This window comes from Oryx dammah, unplaced genomic scaffold, assembly GCF_014754425.2.
Source record: "Oryx dammah isolate SB20612 unplaced genomic scaffold, SCBI_Odam_1.1 HiC_scaffold_11164, whole genome shotgun sequence".
NCBI lineage: Eukaryota > Metazoa > Chordata > Mammalia > Artiodactyla > Bovidae > Oryx > Oryx dammah.
In genome coordinates, this window is record NW_024080557.1 from 6,229,101 (window position 1) to 6,253,691 (window position 24,591).

Below are 24,591 nucleotides of genomic sequence, written 5' to 3' on the forward strand. Positions count from 1 at the left end.
AGGATATCTGGTGTGTGTGAATAAAGCAAGGAGAAGTCAGAAAGAAGACAGACTGAAAATTATATATAACATAGTGCCAAAGTCAGAAAAGGGAAGGAAGTGGAAGAATTGTGTGCCATGAGAGACAGAAGTGTTAATTTTATACTTTCCGTGATCAGGAAAGCTTGTCAGATAAACGGATTTTTTAGCAGGAAACAATTGGTGGGAAATTAGTATCACGTCACAGTGAAGCTTGGAACATCAAAAACTCAAATTTCAGGTTTTCAGTTGCAAGTTGTTTGTGACGAAACACGTCGAACTACCCCCTCTGAGTCTGCCTTTTAGTTGTGAAAGGAAAGTAATACTACAAACTTCGTAGGCTCATGACAAGGCAATAATCAGCAAGTAACACGAATTCAGAGTTCTAGTAAGAATTTTAACCACTGGCTGAGACTGGGAAACGAACTGTGGGAAAGCCCACCTGCCTCCCACCCTGCACACCGCCCCCTCTGTCTGGAGTGCACCCGGTGATTGGCTGCTCAACACGTGCGACCCGACCCGCCCGCGCGTCCAGTCCAATCCCAGCCGTCCTTGAACCACAGGTTTCCAGGGACCAGCCGAGTGGGCGGACCCTGTGACGTCTGACGGCGCGTCACGTCACCGTGGCGGAAGTGGCGGCCGCTGTTTTGAAATCAGACCGCCGGAGTCTCACAAGCTCCTGCTTACGCCGAGGCCTGAGGTGGAGCAGCGTCGGGGGACATCCCCGACACCTATCCTCCAGCCCTGCTGACCTGACGCCGCTGCCGCGCCATGTCCACCCCTCCGTTGGCGGCGTCGGGGATGGCGCCCGGGCCCTTCGCTGGGCCCCAGGCCCAGCAGGCGGCCCGAGAGGTCAACACTGCATCGCTCTGCCGAATCGGGCAGGAGACGGTCCAAGACATCGTGTACCGCACCATGGAGATCTTCCAGCTCCTGAGAAACATGCAGGTGGGAAGGAGGGCAGGCCCCGCTCCGGGGCGTGCTTGGAGAAAGCGAGGTGCTTCTGAGAGGGAAGGAGCAGCTGGTTTAATTGTTACCTGGGGTCCCTCGGCGTCGATGCGGCTGCCCTGGGCAATCCACGAGTATGGGGTCGCCCTCATTTACATTCAGAAGTGTTCCCCGATAAAGTGTCTGTCCCCAAGATGTGAAGGTGATGTTTTGCAGACCGGATTTCTGAAAAGGATGAAGCCACATCTAGATTCGACCAGGTTCTGTAGGCTCTAGGCGAACTCTTGTATCTTTCAAGGTAGAGGTGGGCCTCACTCCTCCACGCTCTTTGGGTTATTTTAATCTCATATTTTTCCACAGAATACTTTGTGATGGTTCAAGGAGTTGAATTCAGATTCTGCTAACCATTTTTGCTAAACAGCTTTATTTTGGTATAACTGATTCCCAATACAATGCATTTATTCAAAGTTTTGACACATGTGTACTTGTGAAACCAACCTCCATCACCCCACAGGTCCCTCTGTGGAGAAGTGAGCACATTCTCGTGTCCCTTTTAAATCTTTACTTGGCTCTCCATCCACAGGCAGTCTCTCTTTTGCTTTCTGGAATCATAGCTAGTTGGCATTTTCTAGAGTTTCATACACATGAAATCATACACTATGGTTGGCGGGGGGCACGGATCTGGCTTCTTTCACTCAACAAATATCAATAGGTCATTTCCTTTTCATTGCTGAACAGTATTCTATTGTATGAATATATCACAATTAGTGTATCTGTTGATGGCCATTTGGTTTGTATCCACTTTGGAGCTATTATAAATAATACTTCTGAGTGTTCAGTTACAAATGTTTGTGTGAACATGTGTTTCATTTCTCTTGAGTAGGTAGATGCCTAGGCATGGAATTTCTGGGTTATGAGGGAAATGATTGATTACCATTTTAAGAAACTTTTCCAAAACTTTCCTCGTCCTTGCCAGTAGTTGTTACTGTCTTTCTTTTTCCTTTTTTTTTTTTTTTTTTTTGGAATTATATGTCTTTCTGTTTCATCAATACTTTCTCCCAGCCTGTGGCATGTCTTTTTATTCTCTTCACATTGTCTTTTGAAGAACAGATATTTCAAATTTTGATGAAATCCAATTTATTGATTTGTCCTTTTACAGATTTTGGGTTTTGGTGCCATACCTAAGAAATCTTTGCCTAACCCAAAGATATCTTTTGTTTTCTTCTGAAGTTTTATAGTCTTAGGTTTTACATTTAGGTCTATGGTCCACATGGAGTTACTTTTTTAAAATAATGATAGATATGGATCTTTTTTTTTTTTTTGCGTTTGGATATCATGTCATTCCAGCACCATTTTCCTGTTTTACTAACCCATTTTTAAGGCTTATCTTACTACTGTGTGATGTGGATATCATTCTTGTTTTATGGATGAGGATTCTATGGCTCTGAGAGGTGAAGTGACAGAGGTGATAGTCAGTGTAGAGTAAATTTGAAACCAGACTCTTAGAACTTTCAAACTCTTATTTCAGCTGGTGCACTAAATAAGTGTTTAGTGGTGTTTTATTGCCTTTTTAAATAAAATGGTTGGGGTATTTTTCCTCTTGATTCTAGAAGTAGTACAACTGTATGGAAATATTTTAAGACCCTGTTAATAAGCCACTGTGAGATAAAAAGGGAATCCAAGAGGAGATATGAAATCTTTGGCAATTGTTTTAAAAATTTTACAGATTAAAAAAAAATTTTTTTAATTTTTTTAAAAAATTTACAGATTAAAATGTAAAATGATTAAAATACAAATTAAATGATCTCAGAATTTAGCAAATATTTATTTTTAAGCTGCTGTATTGGACTAGTAGAGCTAATAGCTAACATTTATCAAATACTTTTCTTAGTCAGGTACATTGTCATAAGAACAGTTCTAAGAAGTATTTTTATCTCTATTTTACAATTAAGGAAACTGAGACTTAAAGAAAGTAGAATTTACTCAACGTCATATATGACTGGTAGCTTTTTCTACTAACCTCTTTATTATACTAACTTGCTATCAACAGTTTATATTATGAACAGAGAGCTAATACACATCCATGACTGACAGTGAAAGAAATGAACTCTCAAAAGATACTATCAATAACTAGATTACATGTGGACATATATTCAAAGCCAATTTGTAAGGACTACAAAAACTATTTCTTTGTGCTTGTGAATTCTATGTTTTAACTCACTAAGACCCTTTGGGCCATATCATAATCAGCTGTAAATTAAGCAACAGTGTGCTCCTTAATTTATAGAAAGCTGGGAGGAGAAGTGATACAAACAAGACTACATATAAACTATTTGTTAATATATTTTTAAGTTCAAATTTTTAAAATTATCTTCTATATTATTAATCCAGAAGCATGACGTACCATAAATACCAACTTCTGAGGTTATTTCTGAGCATTGGTTTTAGAGAAGTCCTTCTTTATTAGTTGTCCTTTACCCTCTTGACAATCTTATGGAAACTACAGACTCTCTTCTGAGAAGACTGCACATATAAAGAAACATTTTGAATAAAACTGCATGGGACTAACAAAGCACCGAAGAATTGATGCTTTTGAACTGTGGTGTTGGAGAAGACTCTTGAAAGTCCCTTGGACTGCAAGGAGATCCAACCTGTCCATTCTGAAGGAGATCAACCCTGGGATTTCTTTGGAAGGAATGATGCTAAAGCTGAAACTCCAACACTTTGGCCACCTCATGCGAAGAGTTGACTCATTGGAAAAGACTCTGATGCTGGGAGGGATTGGGGGCAGGAGGATTAGGGGACGACAGAGGATGAGATGGCTGGATGGCATCACTGACTTGATGGATGTGAGTCTGAGTGAACTCTGGGAGTTGGTGATGGACAGGGAGGCCTGGCGTGCTGCAATTCATGGGGTCACAAAGAGTCGGACTTGACTGAGCGACTCAACTGAACTGAACAGATGTCTCCCTCCAAATCACTAGAACCTAGGTTGATTCCTTGCATGAAAAAGTATTGCTTTGGTTCTATTTGTTATGCTTTAAATCTTACCTTTTTAAAAAAAGTATAAAATATATTCTGAATTCAGAAATGAAAAGGGACATTATAGTGAACATTCCTCCTCCTCTGCTACCTGTCTAACCTCTCTCCACAGTTCAGTTCAGTCACTCAGTCATGTCTGATTCTTTGTGACCCCAGGGACTGCAGCACGCCAGGCTTCCCTGTCCATCACCAATTCCCGGAGCTTGCTCAAACTCATGTGCATCCAGTCGGTGATGCCATCCAAACATCTCATCCTCTGTCGACCCCTTCTCCTCCCACCTTCAGTCTTTCCCAGCATCAGGGGAATGAGTGAGTCAGTTCTAATGAGTCAGTTCTTCACATCAGGTGACCAAAGTATTGGAGTTTCAGCTTCAGCATCAGTCCTTCCAGTGAGTATTCAGGACTGATTTCCTTTAGGATGGACTGGTTGGATTTCCATGCAGATGATCCTTGGATCATGTTTATTCAGTTCAGTTCAGTCACTCAGTCATGTCCGACTCTTTGTGACCCCATGAATTGCAGCATGCCAGGCCTCCCTGTCCATCACCAACTCCTGGAGTTCACTCAGACTCGTGTCCATCGAGTCAGTGATGCCATCCAGCCATCTCATCCTCTGTCGTCCCCTTCTCCTCCTGCCCCCAATTCCTCCCAGCATCAGAGTCTTTTCCAATGAGTCAACTCTTTCCATGAAGTGGCCAAACTTATGGAGTTTCAGCTTTAGCATCAGTCCCTCCAATGAACACCCAGGACTGGTCTCCTTTAGAATGGATTGGTTGGATCTCCTTGCAGACCAAGGGACTCGCAAGAGTCTTCTCCAACACCACAGTTCAAAAGCATCAATTCTTTGGCGCTCAGCTTTCTTCACAGTCCAACTCTCACACCCATACCTGACTACTGGAAAAACCATAGCCTTGACTAGACGGACCTTTTTTGGCAAAGCAATGTCTCTGCTTTTGAATATACTATCTAGGTTGGTCATAACTTTCCTTCCAAGGAGTAAGCGTCTTTTAATTTCATGGCTGCAATCACTATCTGCAGTGATTTTGGAGCCCCCCAAAATAAAGTCTGAGACTGCTTCCACTGTTTCCCCATCTACTTCCCATGAAGTGATGGGACCAGATGCCATGATCTTCATTTTCTGAATGTTGAGCTTTAAGCCAACCTTTTCACTCTCCTCTTTCACTTTCATGAAGGGGCTCTTTAGCTCCTCTTCACTTTGCCATAAGGGTGGTGTCATCTGCATATCTGAGGTTATTGATATTTCTCCTGGCAATCTTGATTCCAGCTGTGCCTCTTCCAGCCCAGCACAAAACTCAGCAGTGGCCACAGGACTGGAAAAGGTCAGTTTTCATTCCAATCCCAAAGAAAGGCAATGCCAAAGAATCCTCAAACTACCACACAATTGCACTCATCTCACACGCTAGTAAAGTAATGCTCAAAATTCTCCAAGCCAGGCTTCAGCAATACGTGAACCGTGAACTTCTAAAGCTGGTTTTAGAAAAGGCAGAGGACCCAGAGATCAAATTGCCAACATCCGCTGGATCATGGAAAAAGCAAGAGAGTTCCAGAAAAACATCTATTTCTGCTTTATTGACTATGCCAAAGCCTTTGACTGTGTGGATCACAATAAACTGTGGAAAATTCTGAAAGAGATGGGAATACCAGACCACCTGACCTGCCTCTTGAGAAATCTATGCAGGTCAGGAAGCAACAGTTAGAACTGGACATGGAACAACAGACTGGTTCCAAATAGGAAAAGGAGTATGTCAAGGCTGTATATTGTCACCCTACTTATTTAACTTATATGCAGAGTACATCATGAGTATCTTCTAGTCTTTATTAAATACAAAATATAGGCAAAGTATGTAGTATCTATAATGCAGGTAAAAAAAAATGTACCATAACAGTACAAAAAAAGTAGTACCATAGTAAAGGCATAGCCTGCTTCTGTATGTGAAGTGTAATTATTATATTTCTTATTGTCACCCAAACAAGAAAGCAGTGACCCTTTGAAAATTTTTTCTTATTTTTTAATGTTTTGAAAGTTCATAAATTGAAACATCATGGGAATCCCACATAGTATTGTGGAGGGTGAACTCTCAATGGTTTTGTCCTTTAAACTGTTTTCACTAATTGAGTCTTTGATACTTTAACCCTTTTCTTTGAGATATCATCTGCAGAATGTTTTAATGCTTGAAAATTTCCAAAAATCCTAATATTATAAAAACTAATTTCAAAGAATTTTAAAAGATCCAACTCCTTAAGTTATAAACCATAACATTATAGGAAATTTAGAAATGAGATGAAGAAAATTATTAAGCCTATCTTCCTATTACATCTTCTATGAACTATTACACTTTTTAATAACTATATATATATAAAACTACATATATGCCTTTCATCTTTTTTTTTCCCCTTTCCGTGTTTATGGTTTTACCTACTTGGAACAATAGTGGCTCTTATTTTCTTTCTTCTCTGAACACTGTATCAGGCTTTTTTTGATTCCTACCTCAGCTGTTTAGAAAAGGAAAAAAGGATGAAGTGAGGTTTAGAAAAGACTGGATTGATCTTCTAGCTATTAGACATTAGTTGGACTTTTGATTTTAAGTCACTTTATAATCCCTAAGATAAGTGTATGAATTAGTGATTTTAATGAAATTACCTTATATACTAGAAACCATGGTACAAACTTTGTTAATTCTAGTTTTAGGATAATTTCACAGATCAAATTGTGGGAATAAAATATTGTAAAGATGTACACAGAGAGGAAGATTTTGTAAGTTTCAGCACTGCAGAAAATGTGCATTTAGTTGTAAGTAGTAGTCAGTTTTTCCATTTACGTGTGATTTTTGTCATTTCAGTGTGTATTTTGGCTTCTTTTGGTAAAATTCCTGAATTAAAAATATGTAAGCATCCAGGACAGAGTTATGATCATAGCAGTTATTTGCAATAATTTATTAATAATTTTCAAGTACAGATTGATTTGTTACTATATATTGCCTGCTATTGATTTATTTTTAAAGTAGAACTTTTGGAGACAGCTTTATGTTTTAATGCATGCCTGCTGCTGCCGCTAAGTCACTTCAGTCGTGTCCTACTCTGTGCGACCCCACAGACGGCAGCCCACCAGGCTCTGCCGTCCCTGGGATTCTCCAGGCAAGAACACTGGAGTGGGTGGCCATCCTCTCCAATGCGCGAAAGTGAAAAGTGAAAGTGAAGTCGCTCAGTTGTGTCCGACTCTTAGCGACCCCATGGACTGCAGCCGATCAGGCTACTCTGTCCATGGGATTTTCCTGGCAAGAGTACTGGAGTGGGGTGCCATTGCCTTCTCCAAATGCATGCCTAGAGCATCTTAATTATAATAGTTAAGGTATCTTGAGATTATTTTTGCAACAACGGCGGCACACTCTTCTTTTTCTTCTACTGAAAAGCCATATCTTCATTTTTTTTCCTTTTCTTCTTCTTTTTCTTAAAATTGTATTTTGAGTTGTTTGAATTCAGCTCCTGGTTGAGTTCAGCACCTTGCTGCTTTTACATTATCTTAAGTGATATTAAAATTGTGTATTCTTTTTAGTTATAATACAAAGCTGTGGTATAAATATAATCAAAAGTGAGAGGCAGGAAGCATTTCAGCTGATCAGAAAGGCTTATCACAAAGTCTTGTAGAACTGCTTGACAGTATGCTAAGGAGCTAATTAATAAATTACTGTTAAATTCTTCAAGTTGTAATTGTTTCATTGTGAGGAACAGCTGGCTTTTATGCATTGCTCAAAGATTGTTTCTGTTTATTAGCTTTGCTTAAAGAAAACCTTGATTTTCATTACTTTACGTTTTTGGGTTTTTGTCCGAGAAGCTGCCAAATGGTGTCACTTACCATACTGGAACATACCAAGACCGGTTAGCAAAACTACAGGATCATCTTCGCCAACTTTCTATTCTCTTCAGGAAGCTGAGATTGGTCTATGATAAATGCAATGAAAACTGCGGAGGGATGGATCCCATTCCAGTAGAGGCAAGTTTTAGTGGTCGAGGGAGGGTGAATGTAAGAGTCTTAGGACATTTGTAATTTTTCCCCCTTTTCTCTATTTTCACAGTATTTCCAGATTTTGATCATACTGGTTTCACTTTTGACTAGAAAAGATGAAATTGTGAGATATGTGTGTGTGTGTATATATATAGAACTGTCTTTTCATGTTGATAATTTCTTGCAGACTTTAGCATCCAGGCTGATAGTGAATTTTTGTTGTTGGGGGAGATTATCGGAGATTATCTGTGGCAACTTCTATTATTGCTCTCAGTGTCTCATTTTAATGAAATCAGTGCATGATGTCTTAGTAGACATTTTAATAGTATTGTAAAATACTTTTACAGTGGTTTTCATGTAAGTTCTTTATGGATAAAAGATTGTAACCATTTTTATCATTATTAAATTATCTTAGTAGAATCACTCTAGTTTTTAAATATATTTCTTTAAGTTTAATCTTGGGTCATAGGTATATTTTAGTTAATCAGGTATATGGTTATTTTTATAGGTGTTCCTTTCCTGTTGACAAGTGATAATCTCTGCCAGCAGAGGTAGCTGGTGGCAGGGAGTGGGGTTAGATGTTCTCTCACTCTATATAAAGAACAGTTGCTTGTCATCGGTGCTTTCTTATTTGAGTGAGCAGCATGTATGGGGTGAACAGAGAAAGAGGAAACTGCAGTACAGCCTGAAAAAAAGTGGTCAGAGGTGTGGAGGGTCAGAAATATGGTGGACTCTGATAGAGGCTGCAGAAAAGTCAAGGAAAATAAGGAATGAAAACTGTCCAGCAGATTTTGCTAGAGGAAAATTGTTGGTATATTTGGTAGGAGCTTTGGTGGAAAGATAGCAATAGAAGTCAGATCACAGTGAGCTGAAGATTAAACAGGAAGTAAGGAACTGAAGCCAAAAAGTGGATATCCATCTTTCAAGAAGCTTAGACTAAAAACAAAAGAAGAAAGCAGTAGGTGGTAGGAGGGATAGAGTTTGGGTGCCCCCCCCCCCAAATGGGAGAACTTGTTTAGATGAAAATGGAAGAAAACAGTCAGGTGAGGTCAGGGGAAATAAATAATGACGTCAGGAGGGCAGAGGACTCAGTGTACAGGAATGAAGACTAAATGTATTTGAGATGAAGGACCACTGTCTGCATTTGGAGAGAGGAAAGGAAGAAAGTAGTTGTGGATGTAGGCAAATTTATATTTGTCCCAAGAATTCACAAAAGTTTGGCCAGATTGATTACTGGTTATACTACTTACCTCTGTCCTATTCCTGCATTGGTAATCTAAGGTGGGAGAGACAAGTCTCCAGTGACTCTACAAGGGGTTTCATCAAACAAATGTCATCACAAATCTATACATATTTAATTATAATTCTGCTGGAAGTTCCATTGCTATATAAACTTTTTCTCTTACAAAAAAACTTTCTCCCAAATATAAGACATCTAGAAATCTACGTAGACACTTTGATGACAAGTAAATCACAATTATATAATATATGTCCATGAAGTTCCTTTCTTTCTAGTATAGATCAAGGAAGCCTATTCTAGCCGAATGGACATAAAGTACTTAAGGGTAGGACTTGTATCTTATTTGGCATTATTTTTGCAGTGTCTCTTCACCCAGTGTCTGCCAATTAAATATTTGCTGATTGACTGAGTAGGACATTACTTAATTACATGTGACAACTAATTTTGCTAAAAGGACTGTTTTGCAAAAGAAACCCAAAAAGCAAATGTACAGAACTTATTGAAATGATATATACTTCTAATGCTTTTATTTTAGGCCATCACTTGAATTAAAATGTATTTTTGTACTGTTAAAAGTGTAAAATTGATCTTAATTGGATGTATTATCTATGCCAGTATAATTGGAAATTGTCATATCTTTGACTTTTAACTTGTGTCTGTCACTCTCAGCAACTTATTCCATATGTGGAAGAAGATGGCTCAAAAGATGACCGGGCTGGCCCACCTCGTTTTGCTAGTGAAGAGAGGCGAGAAATTGCAGAAGTCAATAAAGTGAGTTGCTAGTCTGTATGTCTTACATTTCTGAATTATTGATAAAAATTAAAAGGGAGTCTATGTAACTCAAAAACATAATTTGGACCTGAAGTTGTTTCTGTGGCAAATTTAACCTACTTAGAGTACAACCCCAAACTCAGAGGTAAACAGAAATGCCATCTAGTTAGTCAGAAGATCACAGAATTCAGGCAATAAAGCTCTTAGAAAGGCCTCATAGGTGCTCTGTCACGACCCATTTACACTTTCTTCTCCAGGCAGAATTGTAGCTCTCTAGGTTACAGCATATTTGGAGCAGCAAATGATAATACTTTACAAGTAGGAGATGTGAATGTCTCAACAGCTGAATAAGAAATTGAGAGTTACCAAAGCACTACCCCATCCCACCCTTCACCCTACAAAAGTTCCTAACTTGAATTTATTGCTGAGTACTTTCAGAAGTTCAGAAGATAATGTTCAGATAGTTCTCTTGAAACATAGGGAGATAAGGGATGTTGTCAGTCCATTCTGGGATAGAAGCATGGCTAACAAACAGCACACAAAATAAAACTACCAGTCTTGGTGCTTTACTTACAAATAAGTGCCCCCACCTCCTGCCTCACTCCTGAAATTCTTAATGCTAGTTAATAGAATTCATCAGGACATTAATTAATCTACCACAGCCAAAGAGGGTTTTCTTAGGTAGAGGAGGATGACTTAGTTTACTTATATAAGGTCTGTAGGCCAAATTGAAAAAAATTGTTTTTCCTCAGATCTAGAAGACATTTGATAGACTTAAAATGTTGCTGACTCAAAGAATGCTTAAAATTATTAATGTGATAGTCTTAAAAAAAGAACTTTAATCTCAGATATGTAGTCAACATTTTTCATAGAAATGAAATACAGAACTAGTCATATTGCTGCTGCTGCTGCTGCTGCTAAGTTGCTTCAGTCATGTCTGACTCTGTGTGACCCTATAGACGGCAGCCCACCAGGCTCCCCCATCCACGGGACTCTCCAGGCAAGAATACTGGAGTGGGTTGCCATTTCCTTCTTCAAAGCATTCATGCATGCTGAGTCGCTTCAGCTGTGTCCGACTCTGTGCTACCCCATGGACAGGAGCCCACCAGGCTCCTCTGTCCATGGGCTTCTCCAGGCAAGAATACTGGAGTGGGTTGCCATTTCCTTCTCCAGTCATATTAAAAACAGGCAGAAAATAAGATGCCTTATACTACTGTGTTTGATGCTACTTTAGAAATTATAGCCAGTGAAACAAACTTTATGAAACAAAAGTTATTATATACAAATTTGTTAAGTTTGTTAAGGTAGTACATAACATTATAGCTTAAGCTTCTGAAGCTCAAAGCAGCTCACTGATTAACAAGTAGAGGCAGTAAGTATTTGATAAAAGAGCTTAAAGATTTATACCAGTTTCCTATAATGTTATAAACCAGTTAGATTATAAGATCCTATTCACAGTTGCAACAACAAATATTAAGTAGTTAGGATTTCCATAATATATGAGACTAAACTTAATATATATAAAAGGATTATTTTTTGGTAAAACTTTTTATGTTATATTGGAGTATAGCTGATTAACAATGTTATGATAGTTTCAGGTGAACAGCAAAGGGACTCAGCCATACTTACACATGTATCCATTCTCCCCCAAACTGCCCTCCCATTCTGGCTGCCACCTACTGTACAGCACATTTAGCAGAATTCCATGTGCTGTACAGTAGGTCCTTTTTGTTATCCATTTTAAATATAGAAGTGTATACATATCCAACACAAACTCCCTAACTGTCCCTTCCCAAGAAAAATCCCAAATAAAGAACCTAACCTTACACCTAAAATGACTAGAGAAAGATCAGATAAAACCTAATGTTAGTAGAAGGAAAGAAACCATAAAGATCACAGCAGAAATAAATGAAATAGAGACAAAGAAAACAATTGCAAAGATGAATGAAACCAAGAGCTGGTACTTTGAAAAGATAAACAGAATTCATAAACCGCTAGCCAGACTCATAAAGAAATTTTGAACAGTTGAAAAAACACATGACATTCTTACATGGGCAATAACTACTCTAAAAATGCCAGTCTTGATTATTTCATAGTTTTTTATTTATTTTTTAATTCAAAGATAATTGCTTTACAGAATAGTGTTAGTAACACTCCAAGTACAAATGTGAATTCTCTTGAAATTGCACAAAATAGTAAGATTTTAGTGCAATACCAATCAAAAAACAAATAAAAAATTGGAACTTTTTTCCTTGAGAGCATACTCAAATACATATAATAAAAAAAATTCCAGTAAGAGTAATAAAACGAACAGACTCTTTGCTTCAAAATTAAAATGTTAGATGAAGCATATTATAAAAACAATAATTAAGTGTGAAATACTGGCATAAGAACAGACTGATTCAATTCAGTTCAGTCGTTCAGTTGTGTCTGACTCTGTGACCCTGTGAACTTCAGCATGCCAGGCCTCCCTGTCCATCACTCAAACTCATATCCATTGAGTCAGTGATGCCATCCAACCATTTCATCTTCTGTCATCCCCTTCTCCTCCCACCTTCAGTCTTTTCTAGCATCAGGGTCTTTCCCAATGATTCAGTTCTTCGCATCAGGTGGCCAAAGCATTGGGAGTTTCAGCTTCAACATGAGTCCTTCCAATGAATATTCAGGGCTGATTTCCTTTAGAATGGACTGGTTGGATCTCCTTGCAGTCCAAGGGACTCTCAAGAGTCTTCTCCAACACCACAGTTCAAAAGCAGCAATTCTTCGGCGCTCAGCTTTCTTTATATTCCAACTCTAACATCCATTGGAATGAAAACTGACATTTTCCAGTCCTGTGGCCACTGCCGGGTTTTCCAAATTTGCTGGCATATTGAGTGCAGCACTTTCACAGCATCATCTTTGAGGATTTGAAATAGCTCAACTGGAATTCCATCACTTCCACTACCTCTGTTCGTAGTGATGCTTCCTAAGGCCCACTTGACTTCACATTCCAGGATGTCTGGCTCTAGGTGGGTGATCACACCATCATGGTTATCTGGGTCATGAAGATCTCTTTTGTATGGTTCTTCTGTGTATTCTTGCAACCTTTTCTTAATATCTTCTGCTTCTGTTAGGTCCATACCATTTATATCCTTTATTGAGCGCATCTCTGCATGAAATGTTCCTTTGGTATCTCTAAATTTCCTGAAGGAATAGCTAGTCTTTCCCATTCTGTTCTTTTCCTCTATTTCTTTGCATTGATCGCTGAGGAAGGCTTTCTTATCTCTCTTTGGTATTCTTTGAAACTCTGTATTCAAATGGGTATATCTTTCCTTGTCTCCTTTGCTTTTCGCTTCTCTTCTTTTCACAGCTATTTGTAAGGCCTCCTCAGACAACCATTTTGCTTTTTTGCATTTCCTTTTTTTGGGGATGGTCTTGATCCCTGTCTCCTGTACAGTGTCACGAACCTCCATCCATAGTTCAGAAAGAATGAACAGACGGAGCCAAAGCAAAAACACCATCCAGTTGTAGATGTGAATGGTGATAGAAGCAAAGTCCAATGCTATAAAGAGCAATATTGCATAGGAACCTGGAATGTTAGGTCCATGAATCAAGGCAAATTGGAAGTGGTCAAACAGGAGATGGCAAGAGTGAATATCAACATTTTAGGAATCAGGAAATTAAAATGGACTGGACTGGGTAAATTTAACTCAGATGACCATTATATCTACTACTGTGGGCAAGAATCCCTTAGAAGAAATGGAGTAGCCATCATAGTCAACAAGAGTCCAAAATGCAATACTTGGATGCAGTCTCAAAAATGACACAATGATCTCTGTTTGTTTCCAAGGCAAACCATTTAATATCACAGTAAATCAAGTCTATGCCCCAACCAGTAATGCTGAAGAAGCTGAAGTTGAATGGTTCTATGAAGACCTACAAGACCTTCTAGAACTAACACCCAAAAAAGATGTCCTTTTCATTATAGGGGACTGGAATACAAAAGTAGGAAGTCAAGAAATACTTGGAGTAACAGGCAAATATGGCCTTGGAGTACAGAACAAAGTAGGGCAAAGGCTAATAGAGTTTTGCCAAGAGAACACACCAGTCATAGCAAACACCCTCTTCCAACAACACAAGAGAAGACTCTACACATGGACATCACCAGATGGTCAATACTGAAATCAGATTGATTACATTCTTTGAAGCCAAAGGTGTAGAAGCTCTATACAGTCAGCAAAAACAAGACCAGGAGCTGACTGGCTCAGATCTTGAACTCCTTATTGCCAAATTCAGACTTAAATTGAAGAAAGTAGGGAAAACCACTACACCATTCAGGTATGACCTAAATCAAATCCCTTACAATTATACAGACAGATTAGTAAACTAATATTCAGAAAAACTGTCTTACTATTATATTAATGTATGAGAATTTAATATGACATAAGAGGGATTATGTGGAAAATTAGTCTTTAAAAATAGACACTTTGGGGGAAATTTAGCTAGTTTTTACATTACACCATGTGTCAAAATGAATTTCAGAGTTGAAGATAAGACTTGTAAAACAAAATATTAGAAAACTAAAAGAAAAATATATATAAAAACTCAGAAAAAAAAGATTTTTCTAAAATAACATTTAAGAAAATTTTATGAGGTGGACTATACATTAAGAATATGTTCAGTAAATTTAACAGTAATAAGCATAAAGAATTTACAGTAGAGATTAGGAGGGGAAACTTTTAAGTTAAATCTTGAAAAGTAAGTGGTGTTTGGTAGTCCAGAGAGATGAGACATCCATATATTAAGAAGTGTTATATGTTTCTGTTGATAATCTTATATATTAATTCACAATGGATGTGTTCTATTATTTTTCTCTGTAGTAAGGATGTTATGAAATGTATAGGTAAATAAAACACCATTGTGATGATAACTTGATTTCAGAATGCTACATGTGACTTAAATATAGTTTGTTCTCTAACCTAGAAGATACTATGATATTTTGGTGGGGCAGGGGAGAGAAAAGCTTCAGAATGAGATCATTTCTCTAAAGATATTTCATTTCACTTCCTATTTCTCTAAGTTTCTCCCCTTTTCTAATATGATTTTGAAATAGCCTATTCTATGGAGGAGTCTGGTGGGGTACAGTCCATGGGGCCGCAAAGAGTCAGACATGACTGAGTGACTTCACTTTCACTTTCTTTTCAAATAATCAGAATATAGTAATTCCTTGACAGTGTGTAATCAAAACATTCTTACTAGCTAGAATTTTGTGAATTTTAAGATAAGGATATAATTGATACAAAGCATTTGACATGTAAAAGTATTTCTCCATAGGAGGATGTAGGTCTCTTTATGGTCTCTGTCTAGGACCCACCTACCTCTTTCCTTCCCCCAGTTCTTTCAGTGTGGTTCTGTCATAATTGGGATTCAGTAAATATTCTATGTTCATATTATTATGGCACATAGATACTGTTTATTGCTAAACCACGTAGGAAACCAGAGTTATATTTCCTTGAACAATTTTTTGTTTTCCTAGAGTTAATAGTTCTGTAATTTTGAAAAATTTGGTTAGTTCTTTATGCATCTGTGGGAGCAGGTCAGTACTGTTTCCCAACTTTCCAGCATCAAATTATCAGATGACTTATAGGTTTGTTCCCCCCATTCCACCCTGCCCCCAGAATCCTCTGTCTTGCTGGGACGATCTTGCTAGGTCTGAATTGAATGCTCACTAAGCCTGGTATTCAGCTACTGTCCTGAGGCCTTTCCTTCACCTCTTCAGTTAATTTTACTATCTCCTCAGCTATCTCTCCCATCTTCCTCTTTCTTGGTTTATTTCCTCCCTTGTTTGTAAGGTTCATACATCAGTGGCTTCTTCAGGAGAAATGTAGGGAAGGGAATGGCAAACCACTTCAGTATTCTTGCCTTGAGAACCCCATGAACAGTATGAAAAGGCAAAATGATAGGATACTGAAAGACGAACTCTCCAGGTCGGTAGGTGCCCAATATGCTACTGGAGATCAGTGGAGAAATAACTCCAGAAAGAATGAAGGGATGGAGCCAAAGCAAAAAAATACCCAGTCGTGGATGTGACTGATGATAAAAGCAAGATCCAATGCTGTAAAGAGCAATATTGCATAGGAACCTGGAATGTTAGGTCCATGAATCAAGGCAAATTGGAAGTGGTCAAACAGGAGATGGCAAGAGTGAATGTCGACATTCTAGGAATCAGTGAACTAAAATGGACTGGAATGGGTGAATTTAACTCAGATAACCATTATATCTACTACTGTGGGCAAGAATCCCTTAAAAGAAATGGAGTAGCCATCATGGTCAACAAGAGAGTCCGAAATGCAGTACCTGGATGCAGTCTTAAAAATGAGAGAATGATCTCTGTTTGTTTCCAAGGCAAACCATTCAATATCATGGTAATCCAAGTCTATGCCCCAACCAGTAACACTGAAGAAGCTGAAGTTGAACGGTTCTATGAAGACCTACAAGACCTTCTAGAACTAACACCCAAAAAAGATGTCCTTTTTGTTTTAGGGGACTGGAATGCAAAAGTATAGGAAGTCAAGAAACACCTAGAGTAACAGGAAAATTTGACCTTGGAATATGGAATGAAGCAGGGCAAAGACTAATAGAGTTTTGGCAAGAGAACACACTGGTCATAGCAGCACCCTCTTCCAACAACACAAGAGAAGACCGTATACATGGACATCACCAGATGGTCAACACTGAAATCAGACTGATTATATTCTTTGCAGCCAATGATGGAGAAGCTCTATACAGTCAGCAAAAACAAGACCGGGAACAGACTGTGGCTCAGATCATGAACTCCTTATTGCCAAATTCAGACTTAAATTGAAGAAAGTAGGGAAAACCACTACACCATTCAGGTATGACCTAAATCAAATCCCTTATGATTATACAGTGGATTGAGAAATAGATTTAAGGGACTAGATCTGATAAGAGTGCCTGATGAACTATGGAATGAGGTTTGTGACATTGTACAGGAGACAGGGATCAAGACCATCCCCATGGAAAAGAAATGTAAAAAATGAAAATGGCTGTCTGGGGAGGGCTTACAATAGCTGTGAAAAGAAGAGAAGCAAAAAGTAAAGGAGAAAAGGAAAGATATAAGCATCTGAATGCAGAGTTCCACAGAATAGCAAGGAGAGAGAAGAAAGCCTTCCTCAGCGATCATGCAAAGAAATTGCGGAAAACAACAGAATGGGAAAGACTAGAGACCTCTTCAAGAAAATTAGAGATACCAAGGGAACATCTCATGCAAAGACAGGCTTGATAAAGGACAGAAATGGTATGGACCTAACAGAAGCAGAAGATATTAAGAAGAGGTGGCAAGAATACACAGAAGAACTGTACAAAAAAGATCTTCATGACCCAGATAATGACGATGATGTGATCACTCACCTAGAGCCAGACATCCTGGAATGTGAAGTCAACTGGGCCTTAGGAAGCATCACTACGAACAAAGCTAGTGGAGGTGATGGAATTCCAGTTGAACTATTTCAAATCCTGAAAGGTGATGCTGTGAAAGTGCTGCACTCAATATGCCAGCAAATTTGGAAAACTCAACAGTGGCCACAGGACTGGAAAAGGTCAGTTTTCATTCCAATCCCAAAGAAAGGCAATGGAAAAGAATGTTCAAACTACCAGACAATTGCACTCATCTCACACGCTAGTAAAGTAATGCTCAAAATTCTCCAAGCCAGGCTTCAGCAATATGTGAACCGTGAACTCCCTGATGTTCAAGCTGGCTTTAGAAAAGGCAGAAGAACAAGAGATCAAATTGCCAACATCTGCTGGATCATGGAAAAAGCAAGAGAGTTCCAGAAAAACATCTATTTCTGCTTTATTGACTATGCCAAAGCCTTTGACTATGTGGATCACAATCAACTGTGGACAATTCTGAAAGAGATGGGAATACCAGACCACCTGACCTGCCTCTTGAGAAATCTGTATGCAGGTCAGGAAGCAACAGTTAGAACTGGACATGGAACAACAGACTGGTTCCAAATAAGAAAAGGACTACGTCAAGGCTGTATATTGTCACCCTGCTTATTTAACTTCTATGCAGAGTGCATCATGAAAAACGTTAGGCTGGAAGAAGCACAAGCTGGAATCAAGATTGCCGGGAGAAATATCAATCACCTCAGATATGCAGATGACACCACCCTTATGGCAGAAAGTAAAGAGGAACTAAAAAGCCTCTGATGAAAGTGAAAGAGAAGAGTGAAAAAGTTGGCTTAAAGCTCAACATTCAGAAAACGAAGATCATGGCATCTGGTCCCATCACTTCATGGGAAATAGATGAGGAAACAGTGGAAACAGTGTCAGACTTTATTTTTGGGGGCTCCAAAATCACTGCAGATGTTGACTGCACCCATGAAATTAAAAGACGCTTACTCCTTGGAAGGAAATTTATGACTAACCTAGATAGCATATTCAAAAGCAGAGACATTACTTTGCCAACAAAGGTCCGTCTCGTCAAGGCTATGGTTTTTCCAGTAGTCATGTATGGGTGTGAGAGTTGGACTGTGAAGAAAGCTGAGGGTGGAATAATTGCTGCTTTTGAACTGTGGTGTTGGAGAAGACTCTTGAGAGTCCCTTGGTCTGCAAGGAGATCCAACCAGTCCATTCTAAAGGAGATCTGGGTGTTCTTTGGAAGGACTGCTGCTAAAGCTGAAACTCCAGTACTTTGGCCACCTCATGCGAAGAGTTGACTCATTGGAAAAGACTCTGATGCTGGGAGGGATTGGGGGCAGGAGGAGAAGGGGATGACAGGATGAGATGGCTGGATGGCATCACTGACTCAATGGACAAGAGTTTGGGTGAACTCTGGGAGTTGGTGATAGACAGGGAAGCCTGGCGTGCTGCAATTCATGGGGTCGCAGAGTCGGACACGACTGAGCGACTGAACCGAACTGAAGGTTTTAGTCTTTGTGTATCTGTCCAGTTGATTGTTTCACTGCATATAAAATTATATGTTGTAAATTAATTTCCCTCGGAAATTAAAAGGTGTTCTTCCATAATCTCATATGGCATTTGGTAGATTTTTAAAAGTCTAGTTATAAATATTTTTAGGCTTTGTGAGACATGGTGATCCTTGTTCTGATGTAAAAACCATCCTCAGTTCACGGGCCTTACAAAAACAGGTCATGTGCCATAGTTTGTCAACCCCTGTCTGTTATGTTTTGTTGTCTTTGTAGATGGAGGATCAAAGATCTGTGGAGTGTCGGATGCTTAAACACGAGCCATTTCTATTTGGGAGTGAGGCACTAAGACACTAATCATAGGCTTTGTGAATTGGCTTTCATCATAGCAAGATTGGAAACAAGCTGGCTTTTTTCTTTGGGGGACCCCCAAGGATCATTTGCTGAGATTTTTTTCTTTAGGGCTGTTCAGAATCTTCCAGTGTCCTACATAGAGGGATAGTCTCCTGTCTTCTTGCTTTCTGTGCTGGTGGCACTGAATCCCGGAATCCCCAGCTATTTGGTTCATAAGAAACAAACCTGGTTCCCTCAAAGGGGGAGTGGGTACGGAACTCTGGAGAGGTGACTCAGTCCCGTGTTGGTGAGAAATAGGAATGAGCACTCTAGGCTTTCGCTTGTTTCTGTAGCTCTTCCCCTCCAGCTTTCATCCCCAGGCCTCACAGCAGACTTTGCGGTGGCACTTGCCTCCACTTCTCCATGGAGGATCAGCCATTCTCAGTGGCATCCTTCTGGGTGGTACAGTGGTTTCCTCCCATGTCATTTCCCATTCCTCTCATTTACTATTCCCCCTTCTATGCCCCACCTTAAAATGTGCCACCTGGCATCTACTATTGTCTCCTTTCTGATCATTTTTCTCCATGGGAATTTATAGCCTTTTCATTCCCCTCCTGCCATTTTATTAGGGTATGAGAAAAAAAAGAAACGTGTTTAGTCCACAGTGTGTACCTGCAGTAAGTTTATTTCAATACACAAAATAGTATTTCTGAAGGTTTATCTAGTTTTGGCATAAAAGCCCATATTTTAAATTCTGTTCCCATTTCTACTTCAGGCATTTGAGAACACTCTTTGATTTTGATTAAACCATTTGAATCTGTTGAATTTGCTGTTGTATGTGCTTCTGGCTTTGGGGTAAAGCTTGTTTCATTTAACATGGTATTGAACTGAAGATTATTACAAAAAGGAAAGAATCCATTAAATGTTTTAAATTAAACAGATTTAAAGCTTAGCCTTATATTTCCATTGGAAAAAAAATTGAGAGAGAAAGTATCTTCTCTTGAGTGGCGGGAGAAGTATTCATTTGATTGGCCTCATAGCTCTCTCTTACTCCTGGAAATTGTCAGTCTAATTTGAGGAAAGACTGAAGAACTAAGCGATAAACAGAGACCAAAAAAAAAAAGGGGGGGGGAGAGGCTTAACTCTGAATGACACTCTCTAGGTCCATCTGAAAAAGTTTAAAGTTTATATATATATATTTTTTAAGAGGAGAGGCCTAATATTTGGTTAACTCAAATTGAAATTCCCCTTAAAAAGGCAAAAGAGAATAAAGTTAACAGCTAAAAACCAAAGTGGATTTTTTGACCCAAAGAGGTTTTTAACTTATTCCTTAAATAAAGCATCATAAATGTGAATTAAACATAATACATATCCTATTAACCAAGTTATCATGTATAATTAGTGCTACTAATTATTTTTTCCTTTCCTCTACTTCTTCAAATTTTGTACCTCCTTTCTGGAATATAAGATTAAAATATAATTGAAAAATTATAAAACACTGAGTAAACTCATGATCAATTGATATATTTTTCTGCCTTAATGGCACACATACCTGAGTGTTTCTGTGAAAAATGTTTATTTTAAATAACCACCTTCAGATGGTAAAATGTTGGTCTAATCTAATTACGGGCTTCCCTGGTGGCTTGGTGGTAAAGAATCTGCCTGCCAGTGTAGGAGATGTGGGTTCAGTCCCTGGGTTGAGAAGATCCCCTGGAGAAGGAAATGGCAACCCGCTCTAGTATTCTTGCCTAGGGAATCCCATGGACAGGCTATAGTCCATGGGGTCACAAAAGAGTCAGACATGACTGAGCGACTAAACAACAATTTAATTGCATAATTACACAGATGCTATTAAAAGTCGAAATTAATTGGTTTGATTTTTCAGCCACAGCTGCCCCTTGACCAACACAGGTTTGGATAGTGCGGGTCCACTTACATGCAGATTTTTTTCAGTAAAATACTACAGTACTACACAATCTGCAGCTGACTGAATCTGCAGATGCAGAACCATGGACACAGAGGACAGACTGCTTTGATCAATTGTCACAGCCTTTGGATGAATATTAAATTACATAGTATTACTTAGCATAAACATTTTTTTAACTACTCTACTTACACATTCACCTGTTAGTGTAACAAATTAGGCACAGCTGATGGATTTTGATAATAGCAGCTGTCAACCTCTGTTAAAATCAATCAGTGGTAAGATTGTATATATTAAATCCTGTATCATGTCATGAAAATTTATTTACAATTTAACCACTAATAAGCATAGCTGTCAGCTTTGGTGTTGATATTTTCATGATGTGTTTTGGCCCCAGGTATTTTTTAGTTGCATGCTAATTTTTTAAAATTTAAGACTTAGTGGTCTCTTTGAGACAAACTATCCTAATGCCTTATGATATGGCATTCTTTAAATTAAAAATTTTTACTATTCCCTAAAGTTGAGTATTACCTTGAAAATATCCTACCTTTTTTTAGTTCTCTTTATTTTTTGAGTTAATGAAGATAAATTTTTTAATATCAGAATTTATATTTCCAAGTGAGTGTTCTTGAAAGTAGCATTTATTCCATTGATGAAACCATTGTGGGAATCATCTGTAACCTCTGTTTTGATACTGATTTCAAAGTCTCTTTTTAATTACTCATTAATATAATTTTATTACTTCAGTTACTTCTTAATGAATACTGAAAATGTGATCACTAAGCTTCTTTCACCAAACTTGGCCTTTCAAGAAGTTGAATACCAATAAGAATTTCTTCCTCCTCCCTTTTGGCTCCTTTCCTCCTGTTCCCTCTCTGACTCTAGATAAAATATGAACAATTTATTTAATCTCAGTTTGCTTTTTAATAAATCAAAATTAACATTTCTAGGTCTCCTTATAATGAACATGTATGACTTGATCTAGAGGTATTTTAATGTAGTGTCTTTAAAATTATCTAACTAAATGTATTACTTCCAAATGTAATATTTCCAAGAGGTCACTTAACAGTAATGATTATTATAACAACTAGTGAACACTTTGAAATTCTCTATTTTGATCTTGTTTTATCTACACAGACATTTACTACATACGATTTGAAGGAAAGATGCTTACTAAGAAGTTGATAAACTGGCCTGTTAGAGAGCCAGATCTGGAGATAACAGACACATTCCATGTGCATTCAGGGCATCCAGGAAATCTCAGTTATGAAGAAGATTCTATCAGGGCTGTGGCATCCTGTCTTCAGTTTTCAGAATTAGAAGTAGATTGCACTTCATGCTTAGAGAAATTAGTGACTTCTGCCACGTTTGAAAGATCAATTGCATTTTTATTATACTTTATATTCTCTATTGACAGTTTATGTTCTGTGCCTACCAGTAACATTTGTTGAATGCTTATGTCTACCCACTCCAGTATTCTTGCATGGAGAATCACATGGACAGAGGAGCCTGGCGGGCTGTTGTCTATGGGGTCTCAAAGAGTCCGACACAACTGAGCAACTGACACTTTGACTTTTCACTCACTTTCACTTACTTGTATGCTAGGCTCACTGCTAACACTTGACGTGAATCAGATCTTTTACTCTCCATAAGAACCCTTATGAAATAGGTTCAGTTATTATCCCCATTTTTCTGTTGTGGAAGCTGACGCATAGAGAGATTAAGTAATATTTACTTAGTGAAGGAGCTGAGTGTAAACCCAGAGAACCCAGGCTTTAGGGCTTATGTTCTTAACCATTAAGCTACACTGCCTTCTGGAAACCTATATGCTTAAGTTTTATAATTGAACATTTAGCTTATTTTCTTTGGTGGTTCGAATGGAGGAGGAAAAGGAGGTAGGGGGCTGGAGCCATAGGCTCTGTAGGCTGAATTAGAATTTATTATGCCTTTCAGTGGATGTTTGCGGCCAGAAAAGTATTGAGACCTTCTGCCTTAAGTGCATGCTTAGTCCCTCAGTCGTGTCCAACTCTTTGGGACCCCATGGACTGTAGTCCACCAGGCTTCTCTGTCCATGAATTTTTCCAGGCAAGAATACTGGAGTGGGTTGCCATTTCCTACTCCTACTCTGCCTTAAGGAAGTGTTTAGCTTAATTTCTGTCTGGTTCATTAGAGTTCTGACTTAATGACATTTTAATCTTATATCTTCATGGTCTGTATTTCATGAAACATTTTTTGATAAATTCTTTTGTTCTGCAGAAACTCAAACAGAAGAATCAACAGCTGAAGCAAATTATGGATCAATTACGAAATCTCATCTGGGATATAAATGCCATGTTAGCAATGAGGAACTAAACTGATATTTAAATTTCCGGCTTTACACATTACACCGTTTTTTTCCCCCTCAAGTATTTTTTCCCTTTGAAGAAGATTATTTATCAGCTTTCAGTCTAGTCACTAGAATTAAAGTTTCTATTTTTTACACTGTGGTTTTACAGTAAAGTATTCACTGGTGGTTTTTTAAAAAGCTATTGATTCTGTGAGAGACTATTGTAATACATTTTGATGAGATTTGTTTTTGGTTACTCTTCATGAATTGAATAATTGTTTTTTAAAAGCAAAAATAATTAACTTTTGTAAATAAATTTCTAAATTTGATCACTGATTGTTTTGTTCATTTCATTAACCATTTAGGAGAAAATTAAAGGTTTAAACATTCTTGCAGATGAAAATATCAAGTTCAGTCCATCTGTGGTACAAATTAAACATTAAAGTTACCATTTGAGCTCAATTTAAAAATTTTAGTTTGAGTCCCAATAAAGTCCCTTGGACTGGCAAGGGGATCCAACCAGTCAATCCTAAAGGAAATCAGTCCTGAATATTCATTGGAAGGACTGCCCTTGAAGCTGAAACTCCAATACTTTGGCCACCTGATGCGAAGAGCTGATGCATTTGAAAAGACCCTGATGTTGGGAAAGATTGAGGGCAGGAGGAGAAGGGGATGACAGAGGATGAGATGGTTGGATGGCATCACTGACTTAATAGACATGAGTTTGAGTAAACTCTGGGAGTTGGTGATGGACAGGGAAGCCTGGCATGCTGAAGTCCATGGGGTCGCAAAGAGTCGGACACAACTGAGTGGCTGAACTGAACTAAACTGAAAGTTAGAATGAAAGAACAGTTAGCTTATCTATTGCTGTAAGTAGATGAAAATTAAGATTTCTTTTATCATGGTTCTTACTTGGCATGTTCTGTCTCTAAAAGGAGAGAAAATTTTGTTGAAATGCCAACTGTGTGTTTATGTGCTACCTGCTTTAGGCCACGAAGCAATCCCCTATCTGATTTTTCAAGTATACCCTAA

The 24,591-nt window shown here is 38.5% G+C and overlaps 1 protein-coding gene across 1 annotated transcript; it reads left to right on the forward strand.

The window, feature by feature from the left end:
- Positions 1 to 618: 618 nt before the first annotated feature.
- LOC120860716 (mediator of RNA polymerase II transcription subunit 30) lies at positions 619 to 23,891 on the forward strand. The gene is made up of 4 exons (XM_040236463.1): positions 619 to 966; positions 7,862 to 8,020; positions 9,942 to 10,043; positions 23,490 to 23,891. Exons 1-4 carry the CDS (start codon positions 790 to 792, stop codon positions 23,583 to 23,585), a joined length of 534 nt encoding a protein of 177 aa, XP_040092397.1. The 5' UTR covers positions 619 to 789; the 3' UTR covers positions 23,586 to 23,891.
- The last annotated feature ends 700 nt before the right edge of the window (positions 23,892 to 24,591 follow it).

Coding starts and splice junctions, on each gene's coding strand:
- LOC120860716 (XM_040236463.1), top strand. CDS start 790: ATGTCCACCCCTCCGTTGGCGGCGTCGGGGATGGCGCCCGGGCCCTTC. Junction 967..7,861: donor AGCTCCTGAGAAACATGCAG/GTGGGAAGGAGG, acceptor TTGTCCGAGAAG/CTGCCAAATGGTGTCACTTA. Junction 10,044..23,489: donor AAATTGCAGAAGTCAATAAA/GTGAGTTGCTAG, acceptor TTTGTTCTGCAG/AAACTCAAACAGAAGAATCA.